Source organism: Rhinolophus hipposideros (genome assembly GCF_964194185.1).
Source record: "Rhinolophus hipposideros genome assembly, chromosome: 2".
Classification (NCBI taxonomy): Eukaryota; Metazoa; Chordata; class Mammalia; order Chiroptera; family Rhinolophidae; genus Rhinolophus; species Rhinolophus hipposideros.
The window spans coordinates 28,910,601-28,921,446 of NC_138048.1; the positions used below are offsets into that span (position 1 = coordinate 28,910,601).

Genomic DNA, 10,846 nt, shown 5'->3' on the forward strand with positions numbered 1-10,846 from the left:
AAGAACTTCTGTTTGCAGAATGCACAATTCTAATGGTACAATTACAATATAATTACAATACAATTACAAATACAGTAATTATATATGTATATATATATATATATATATATATACTTTACAATCATATATATAGTTGGTACTTTAATATACACAAACACATATAAATAGTGTTTGAATATTCTACATTCACCCCATCAGTCTTTTTCAAGTAAATATTGTTCTACTTCAAAACTATTGAACAAAATTAATTATTCTATTAAATATTTAAGGCTTACCCAGTAAGAAAGACTGCTATCCCAGAAATGCCAATGAATTAGTTTCTCTCATCCGCAGCTTGTACTTGGTGAGGGGGATGCCCCTCCTCAAAGCAGCCAGGATAGAAGAAAGCAGACCCAGGCACATAAACCAACTTCCAAGAGACTTCCTGGGGCTGCGCCAGATCAGGGAAGCCCTCATCTTTCCCTGACCTCGACTCACATGCCTGACTGAGGTGACATTAGAACACATCAGGAAAAAGAGAGAAGGAGGGAATATAGCAGGCAGCATCATTCTTTTCAATATATTAATTACAGAAGAAATAAAAATTCAGTAGAAAGGACTTCAAATGTTTAACAATAGTATTTTCATCTATAAGCATACATTCACCATGTAATAGTAATATTAACCTGAAACTGTAATTTTGGTGATGAAATGAGATGGAGGGAAAGAGATAATAGAGTGAGAGAAGCTTGAGCCACTTCAGCCAGTACAGAATTGAAATGAATGGTGACAGTTTCAGAATTTGTTGTATTTTATATGGTCTTCCTAATATGAAAGAGGACAGGGGGTGGCCGGTTGGCTCAGTTGGTTGGAGCACAGTGCTCACAACACCAACGTCACCAGTTCGATTCCCACATGGGCCAGTGAACTGTGCCCTCCACAACTAGATTGAAAACAGTGACTTGACTTGGAGCTGCCGGGTTCTGGAAAAACACACTGTTCCCCAATAGTCCCCAATAAAAATTAAAAAAAAAAAAAAAGAAAGAAAGAGGACATGTATGATAGGATCCTTTCGATGTTAGCCTGTTTCTCAGGTATTTTGAATGAACCCCAAATCTTCCTTTGATAGTGCCTATACTGGCAACTCCATTATAATGTCATTTAATATAGGTCTGTGTTGCCAGGTCAATAATTCCAAAAGGGAAGTTCACTGATATGTGGAGGTACTTAAGGAAAAGTCACAGCTCAACAGCTAAAAAATTACTGCTATAAAGGTGAGGTGTGAAGAAGAGAGGGGATCTCTAATGAAGGATAGTATTTGAGGGTTAGTAGAGAGAAAATCTCCTAATCAATGATGTTAACTCTAACAAAAGGAATTTCATTGGTTGAATTACAATAACAGATAAGGAGGTAAAAATAGCAATATGTGATTTTTAAACATGTGTTTGTAAGCTACATAAAGAACAACAATGCCTGCAGTTAAATGCCCATGAATTCACTCTCTCTAGTTATACCGAACAACAGAGACAAGAGTTTTTCTAATCAATTCAAATAAACTAACATTTCCAAATTACCGACTATATGCAAGGTGCTGTGCTAATTATAGTGGAAATCTCTTTCAAATAATAATAAAAGCACAAGATGTGGTCTCAGCCTTTTGAGGATGTTTTAAAAACATACTGAATAGGACAGGATTGACTCCATATGAACTAAAAGAACCAAAAAATGGGGAAAATCTCAGACCTGAAGTGGAATTATGATGTTTGCCATAGATGTGGACTGGTATGATTTGGGAAATTTTTAGTTCACTCTTTATGCAATGAAAGACTATTTTCTTCACACTTCCCGAATGATGTAAATAAAAAGAGTATCTTCATCATCATTGCCTTAAATTCTAAAAGTAAAACAGTACCCTATATGTGAAACAGAAGGCTAGAGCAAAAGGATTCTCACTGTCAGAAAAGCACACGATGTCTTGAAGGTAGGTAAGGAAAAAAAGTTAATCCATTTCCTAATTTATGGATTTAAAGAAACATATTGAATATGTTGAAGAAACAAGTCAAAAAGCACCTCAGTTTCCTGGGCAAATGCAAATAAAGAAAACCACAACCACAACCACCCAACACCAATCAGGGTGGTGTTCCTGGCGGGCCCTTTCTGAAGACTGGTAGAAACTGCTTTTTAAAATTTTTTTTTTATGTCTGTTTTTATGCTTGTCCCAAGATCTTTTAAGGGAGGGAGGATGGGGGGGTGAGGCAAGGCAGGCACTGTATAAAAGAAGCTGCCTTGAGATTTCTAAAATTCATACAAAAACTTCCTAGGTAAGGAAACTTACCGGATTTGGTACCTGATCGTTAGTGATGGACCCAGATGGACCAGAAGCAACCTCAATTTATTTGGATTATTTCTATGTTACGAGCCAAAATCCTGATGCTGAGGAGACCCACTTCTCTGCTCCTTATACATCAGTCTTTCTGCCCGTGTTTTACACAGCCGTGTTCCTGACCGGAATGCTGGGGAACCTCGTCCTCATGAGTGCGTTATATTTCAAACAGGGCAGCCGAAGACTGATTGACATCTTTATCATAAACTTGGCTGCCTCCGACTTTATTTTCCTGGTCACATTGCCTCTCTGGGTGGATAAAGAAGCGTCATTAGGACTGTGGAGAACGGGCTCTTTCCTGTGCAAAGGCAGCTCCTACATGATCTCAGTCAATATGCACTGCAGTGTCTTCTTGCTCACTTGCATGAGTGTTGACCGCTACCTGGCCATCGTGTGTCCCACCGTATCCAGGAAATTCAGAAGAAGAGACTGTGCATACAGAGTCTGTGCCAGTGTCTGGTTTATCTCTTGCCTCCTGGGGTTGCCTACTCTTCTGTCCAGGGAGCTCACCCTGATTCATGATCAGCCATACTGTGCAGAGAAGAGGGCCACTTCAACTAAACTGGTTTGGGCCCTGGTGGCCTTAATTTTTACCTTTTTTGCCCCTTTGGTGAGCATTGTGACTTGCTACTGTTGCATCACAAGGAAGCTGTGTGCCCATTACCAGCAGTCAGGAAAGCATAACAAAAAGCTGAAGAAATCCATGAAGATCATCTTTATTGTTGTGGCAGCCTTTGTCGTCTCCTGGCTGCCCTTTAATACTTTCAAGCTCCTGGCCATTGTCTCTGGGTTGCAGCAAGAACTCTACTTTTCCTCAGCTCTTCTGCAGCTGGGCATGGAGGTGAGTGGGCCCTTAGCGTTTGCCAACAGCTGTGTCAACCCGTTCATTTACTATATCTTTGACAGCTACATCCGCAGGGCTGTTGTGCGCTGCTGGTGCCCTTGCCTGAAGAACTATGACTTTTGGAGCAGCACCGAGACATCAGATAGTCATCTCACTAAAGCTCTCTCCAACTTCATTCATCCAGAGAATTTTGCCCGAAGGAGAAAGAGATCTGTGTCACTCTAAAAGGGTGACATTTCAAGCTCTGTTGGTGGATTGGAAAGTTAATTTGGATGAGCGACAAGGAAGGAAGCAAAGTATTGCTGAAAGTATTGGTATTGCTTCGTAAATACAAGGAGAAGTTAATTTTAAAAGAGAGGACTGAAAAGTCCCTGTGTCTGTGGCTATAATTAGGCCATATGCTGTTTTTTGAGCTGAATGGCCTTATTTGACCCTTGCCAATTAAGTTCACTGGGCAAAATACAACTCCTATAGGTCCCTGAACTTTGAGATAAAGGCTCCTGCTTGGACCAGATCCTTTCTTTACTATTGTTAATGCACAGTCAGGCACTTTCCTCTCTCAAGAACCATGGTAACTTGATCCACACCAGCCTTCATACTGGGCTCCAAATTGGACTACATTTTAAAGGACTCTACCCACTTTCATCTGGTGAGAAATGTGGTGATAATACAAGTAGCAAAAAATATACCTCTGCTCTGTAATTGTTCCTGAGTAACGAAGTGAGGTTCTGGCCTTGATCTTTTAACACTTTGTATGGTGATTCTTACCATCTTCCAACATAGTCTTTCACCTTATGCCATTCACAGTAACTTTGGACTGGCACAAAGATCATGGGGACAAAATCATTGTGTATTGTATTTATGATTTTGGACTTTCTTTATCACCTGGTCTTCTATAATATTTTAATAAGAAAGCATAGGGCAAGTTTTGACCTTTATTTTCCTTATATTGGTAAAAATGTATCTCAGTATAATGATGTAGCAACTACTTTTCAATAGTTTTACTATGCTCTTTTGTTTTCAGTGCCTTGTAAATTAGGATATGACTTTTCTTTAATTACATTTTTAATTACTCAGCTATCTAGTTATCAAATGAAAATGTTACTACTAGTATAATTAGAGGTCATCAAATTCTTAGCTATGCCCTCGTACAGACTATCATTTTGTGTTTTAATTAAAATGTTAGTGCCACACATTCCCCATAACATCATTTGCTCAGGGTATATACTTTCAAGATTTGATCCAATAATATAGGAAGGTAGAATGCTCTGTATTCAGCTGAAGTGAAAAATCCGTAACAAAGATGATACTGGTATTTTATATACAGTTTTCCAAACCCAGAGACCTTCTTCAATTTCTTCACCCAACACATATTTATTGAGTTGATTTGCACCTAATATTCCTTTTAAAGAGTTTGAAGTGAAAAAAACTGTAATTAGCAGTAAACACAAAAGGATTTGCAGCAGCAAACATACTACTGTAAACATCTTTTGATTCAAGAGAAAGTGGGGTGTTTTTACACTGTTAACTCAAATGAATTACTATTTTACTTCTAACTATTAGGTTTGAAAATCAGAGAAAGCTTAGAATTCTTTTCAGAGACTAAGTAATTCAAGTTCATTCTGTGTATCTGTCACATTAGGAGAAATCTCAAATATCAGGCATCTTCTTATCCTATAATCCATTTCAAAGTTGAAAATATAGTTTTGTTTTAAAAATTGGTTAATTTGTTAATTTCCCTTAAAATTTTATTAAATAAAAATATAATGTCTTTATATTTGTTATTCTATGTTCTACTAATTTCCATCAAAACATTAATATTAATATTTTAAGCCTTTTAGTAATTTATCATATATATAGAAAAAGATTCCTGTAAATCACAAGAAATAAAGCTTCTTAGAATACTTTAAAACAATTCAAAACAATTAAATAGACTTCCAAAGGTTAAACAAATACAAAATGTAGAAGGTAGAAGAGATTCACTTTTTTATAACAAATCAACAAAAGCACTATTATTAATCATGAAAATCATTGTTTTTGAGAAATGCTACCTTTAAAAAAGAGCCCACTCACTCAGCTAAGATATTTGTTATGAAATGAGAAAACCTATGTAATTAGGTTTAACTTCATCCTTAATGTTGAGATATTGAGCAAATCATTTTAATCTTTCATATTTAAATATAGTTGGTAATATCTATGTCTATAGAATTCTCAAGATTGTGTAAGAATAATAAATATAAAGGTTTTTAAAAAATTGAGTAAAAGATTATTATATGAAGCTATTGTGTTTCTATTATTAATTATTAAATGTTGCTTAAAATTTTCAAAACTAAAATATCAAATAACAATCATTCTCCTTTAATAAATATCAAGAATCTGTCTTACTTCTGTTTCATCTCTTTAGTTTTTGCTGGGAATATTTAAAATAACATTGAAAAAAAATTACTGTTGTACTTTTTAATACTTTAAATAGACAAGCTAATTTAATCCCTTTTAAAAAATTAGTGTATTTTATGTTCATAATGTACCACAGATAGAAGAAAAAATAGACACAATTTTACATATAGCATAACTCTCATAGAGAAAAGTTCAAAACTTGATTAAGCTGGTACATTACTGTGTCATATATTGATTCCTCTAGTATGAAATGGAATTTACATTATAATAGCATTAAAAGTTTTATTATAAATTGTTTGGTTAGGTCTCATTTTGCATATTTTTAAACGATAATATTTCCACATTTTTAATATGAACAAATTCTATTTATATACATATGTAGATATAGATATATCTAGAAACAGACATAAATTTGTAACTTTTCAAGATTTTTGTTATCTCAAACTACTCTGAGGCCTACTTTGTGGTAATTTGATGTCATTATAGAACAAATTGACACCGATTGCCACCAATTTCTAGAAAATTAATCTGACACCCTAACATAATCATGCCTTGCTGGTTATATCCAAAGTTAGAAAAGCAAAATAAAATTTAATAAGAGTAAATCTATAAAGAAATCACTGCAGATTAACATTACTCATTGTCATTTGATTAAGTAGTCTGAAGTCATTGCCAGGATTTACTAACAAATATAAAAGGATAGTAATCTCCCAAGCATTTCTCAAGTAATTTTTGTTTAAATTTATCACAGAAAAGCTCTTCAATAAAACCTGAGTAAGATGTCTGATAACTTATACTTAATTTTAAAATAGGTATCCTCAAGTCATACATAGTCACAAACATACATTTATACCATTTGGGCCAAATGTAAAAATTAAAACTAACCTGATATTCCTGGGAGTACGTTAATTTGTCCACTCTAATGTCAAAATCACCTCTGAGTGAGAATAACACTGAGTGAGAATAACACTAAGTGAGAATAACAGTCTTTAAAAGAAGCTATGTGCGTGACTGAGAGTAGATTATTACTAGAGGTTACGAGTTAATTTTTAAATAGATGAAGAAATGCACAGTATGATAGTAAGCTGAGTGAAAGAAATCTTCCTCTATGATTCATCTTGAGTCCTCAAATCATTCTCTATTCCCTGTAGCGATCTCAGAGGTGAGAAATGACTTGTCAAATATGCATGCCACAAAGAACAGTAAGCCACAGTTTTCCTGCAGAGCTCATTCACTAAAGTCAAGCAATATTACAAAAATTACTAATTTATTTCTAAAAGAACCACTGGTGTTGCCTGCTAGCAAAGTAGTGCCTCTAGTCTCACAAGAGAGAGACATGCCATCTAGAGAAAAAGCAGGAAGATAATTCTAACTATTAGAATGTTATTACCTTTGGCCTTCCACAGAGGTTGGTACGGATTGGATTGTCCCTGGCAAATGCCTGTTCTTAACTTAAGTTCTTTTCTTATCGTCAACATCCTTTGTTTTTACCAATTCTGTAAGTAAACAATTATGACTAGACTTTACATACAAGTATACAGGGAAAAACAACAGTACCAGTGACCTGATGTTATACTACAGATGTAAAAATCCACCTTAGGATGAATTACTCTTGTCTCTCCCTATCTTTGTCATTTTCTTAATAGAGCTATGTCTCCTAAATGGGTTTGATAACTGGGATTGCATCCTAAGATTAACCTACAGCATTAAAAAAGTAAAGAAAAACCTACTTTAAGTATCCAATGTGCCAAACTGTTAATAAAGTGAAGGTTCTTATCAAGTTAAATCATAGTGAAACATAAACTCATTTGAAATATCCATTTATTAATCTAAGTGGAGGGAAGTGTTCTGTTAGTTGGCAAACACTATTAAACTAAAAAAAAATGGTTTATGTATATGAGTACCAAATTTCTAAGATACAAAGGAACTATAAAATTACAGTGGAACTTTTTTGAGTTGACCACATGTGGTTAAGTTTCATTGTGGTTAACTTAGGCAAGTGGTCCATTTAAAGGATTCATGATACGATGTTTATATTATATTATTTTTATAATAGTCTACAGACCTAGTAAAGGATATCATCAATCTGATATTATTCAGTGGTTTTCTTATTTGTGAATTAAGATTTAATAATTAGCTAGTTTCCTATCACTTTTATGCTAACAAAAGTTAGATTTCATCTCTACGGACTTCATGTTTGTCAGCATTGATGGGAAATTTAACATTTCTATCTGCTAGCTCCTATCAGTTCTGATTAGAAAGATGTCATTTCCGTATTACTATTAGTGCAAAATGAAAGATAAAAGGTTCTCCTTGTTAGAATACTATATGATCTAAATTTTATAAATGTACTCTCCCATTTGTTCTTAATTATGCACAAGGCAGAAGATATAGCTATTCTTGTGATGTTCTTAGATTAAATATAATTTTATGCATCAAAAATTATGTGTGAAAAAAAATTATGTGTGACTAAAGACTATTTTTAATTAAAACTTTTTTTTCTGTGGCAGAGTCTTCAGCAAGCAACTCTGCTCTTTTCCTTATAGGGTATAGACAGTAATCAAGTATTAAAAATATATTAACTATTTAAGTACAGCATTTAAGAACTATCTTTTGCAAAACTTTCACAAATCCCTAAATTTGCAGATTCCAGTATAGCATGTATTTTGCTCCATACAAGTTTAGTAAAGTGTAACCTCTTCAGCAGTATTGCATGTGTAGAAAATAAAGCAGAATTGAGGTATTAATCCTGGGTGTTTGACCTGGCCAACTAGTTAAGTCACTCATTCCTTACTGCCTCATAAGTCAGTGGTTTAATTTTATACCTTATATGCCACATACCTGTGGAGTTCCTTGAAAATAGTCAATATTTCAAACATCAAACTATGAATGCAATGTGTATAATATACACAATGCACTATGACAACCATAAATTTATTATTATAACTGATGGATTTGTTATTACTGATGGATTCTAAAGATTCTACTGCAGTCACTCACTCACAAAATACAAAATCACACAGTATACAAGTGCAACTGTAAGCATCTACTGAATCTTGTTGCTAATGTTCAGACTAAATGTATTCTTGACAAAATACAAGAAAGGGTGAAAAAGCAAAGAAAAATATAATGCATACAAAATTCAAAATAAAATGACACATATAAGTATAAATATATCTCAGCATTTTCAATAAAAATATAAATGGATTAAAATTCCCTATTCAAAGTTCAACAAGTAGCCTGTTCCACAATCAACTACTCTCTCTATATATGGCACTAGACCCTGTAGGCTTTTAAAAGGTAGATGTAGAACTTGTTTCTTCATGAAGTTTACTGTACCCAGAGTTACTTATTTTTGAACCAAAGAATGAAGTACTAAATCCCAAGAAGAGCTTGATACATAAAAATAAAATTACAAGTCAAATCATTTTTCTTTGATCTTTTCCAATATTTAGGGGAAAGCCCATACTTTGTCTACATACAACTCACCCCATGTAACTGCCACTTTGATATGGTTGTTGCCTAGATATTGTCACATTTCCTTAAAGAAATGTTCTCATTGTCATCCCCAAATGGAAATACTTTCATTGTCCTTAGAGATTATTAGGTGTAAAAAATTATTTTAAACACATGAACACATTTTGGAGAGTATGAGGTTTAAATTTATTTTCAAATGACAAAATAAACAAGATATGCAAAGTAGATTGCTCTACTCGAACCTTGCCCAAAGACAGTGATTTAATAAGATGCCCTCTCACCTTCAATTTAGACCAAAAGCAAAATTGACAACTCAGGTGGAGTAGTGGTAAATGAGAAATGAAACTTAGCCTGTGGTTTCATGTTTAAAGCAAAAAATACCGATTCAGAGGAATTGAAGGTAGGTGGAAACGGCTACTATATTTCTAATGAAAAAATGTTCATGCAGTGCAGACCTGACTTGTGTGCATTAATAAAAATAGTATAAAATTAGGAAAGTAATAAAGAATTGAATAAAGTCAATGCAGCCCTGCATACCATGTTTCCCGGAAAATAAAACCTAATCAGAAAATAAGCCCTAGCATGATTTTTCAGGAGGACATCCCCTGAACATAAGCCCTAATGCATCTTTTGGAGCAAAACTTAATATAAGACCCAGTATTATTTTCGGGGAAACACGGTAACATACAGTCCTTAGAATTAATTCAATTAATTAATTAATTTCAAACCATAATTATTTCACTTTTATAACTCAAACATAGAAAAATACTGCAATAAACTTATGAAAATATTTAGCGTGATAAATAATCAAAGATGGCCAAATTAAAATAACAAAATATAATTTTTACCTATTAAATTGGCAAAGATTTAAACAATAAATATTAATGTTGACCAGGATTAGATGTGTGGAGTGTCAGGAGACTTCTTGGATGATTGAGTATAATTTGACTGAGCTTTCTAGAGGAATTTAGAAATATACATGAAAAGCAATTTCATTTCTTGGATTTTATCCTGGAATGTAATTATGACCACATGCAAAGATATACGTCCATGCATTTTTATTGCAGCATTGTTTGCAAAAGTAGAAAAGTGAAAACAACCTAAGTGTCCATTAATAGAAAATTGACTGAATAAATTAAGGTTCCTATACATCCTTACAATCGAAGAATATGTAGCCTTTAAAAATATTGTACCATGTACTGACATGAAAAGTATCTTCATAATAAATTAAATAAAATTAAGTAAAAAAGCAGATTATAAAGCAGTATCTACAGGATAATCACATGTCTGTGACTATTTCGTTCATGTAAGAATACAAAAATGCCAGAACCCTTACAGCAAAATTTTTATCACTAGGTAGTAAGGTTAAAAGTGAGTTTTATTTTTATTATTACCTGTATTTTCCAAAAATAATGTGCATTAATTTTGTAGAAAGAAAAAAGCTGTACTTTTAAATGAAGCACAAAAGAGCAAAATAGTAGCTAAATTTATTGTAAAACATTAATTCTGAATCATAGGTCCTCTTTGTGGTACTTACAGTAGGTACCAGTTCTTCATGGTACTTACTGTATTTCTGATTTCTCAGTGAGTATAACCCTTACAATGGCTTGAGCCCTTTCCTAATAATCATCGAATTCTTTTTACGATGGCTTTTCTATTACCTGTACAAGCACCTGATTCCCTAAGAGCAACAATTTCAAAACTGGTATACATTAAAAATCTTTAAATGGTGATGAGGGGTTGACCAGGGTTTGACTATTCCAACA

The 10,846-nt window shown here is 33.6% G+C and overlaps 1 protein-coding gene across 1 annotated transcript; it reads left to right on the forward strand.

Moving 5' to 3' along the window:
* Positions 1-2,339: 2,339 nt before the first annotated feature.
* Positions 2,340-3,431, forward strand: GPR15 (G protein-coupled receptor 15; the record flags this gene model as incomplete). Its single annotated transcript, XM_081072560.1, has 1 exon — positions 2,340-3,431. The coding sequence occupies one exon, from the start codon at positions 2,340-2,342 to the stop codon at positions 3,429-3,431; it is 1,092 nt and encodes a 363-aa protein (XP_080928686.1).
* Between the last annotated feature and the right edge of the window lie 7,415 nt (positions 3,432-10,846).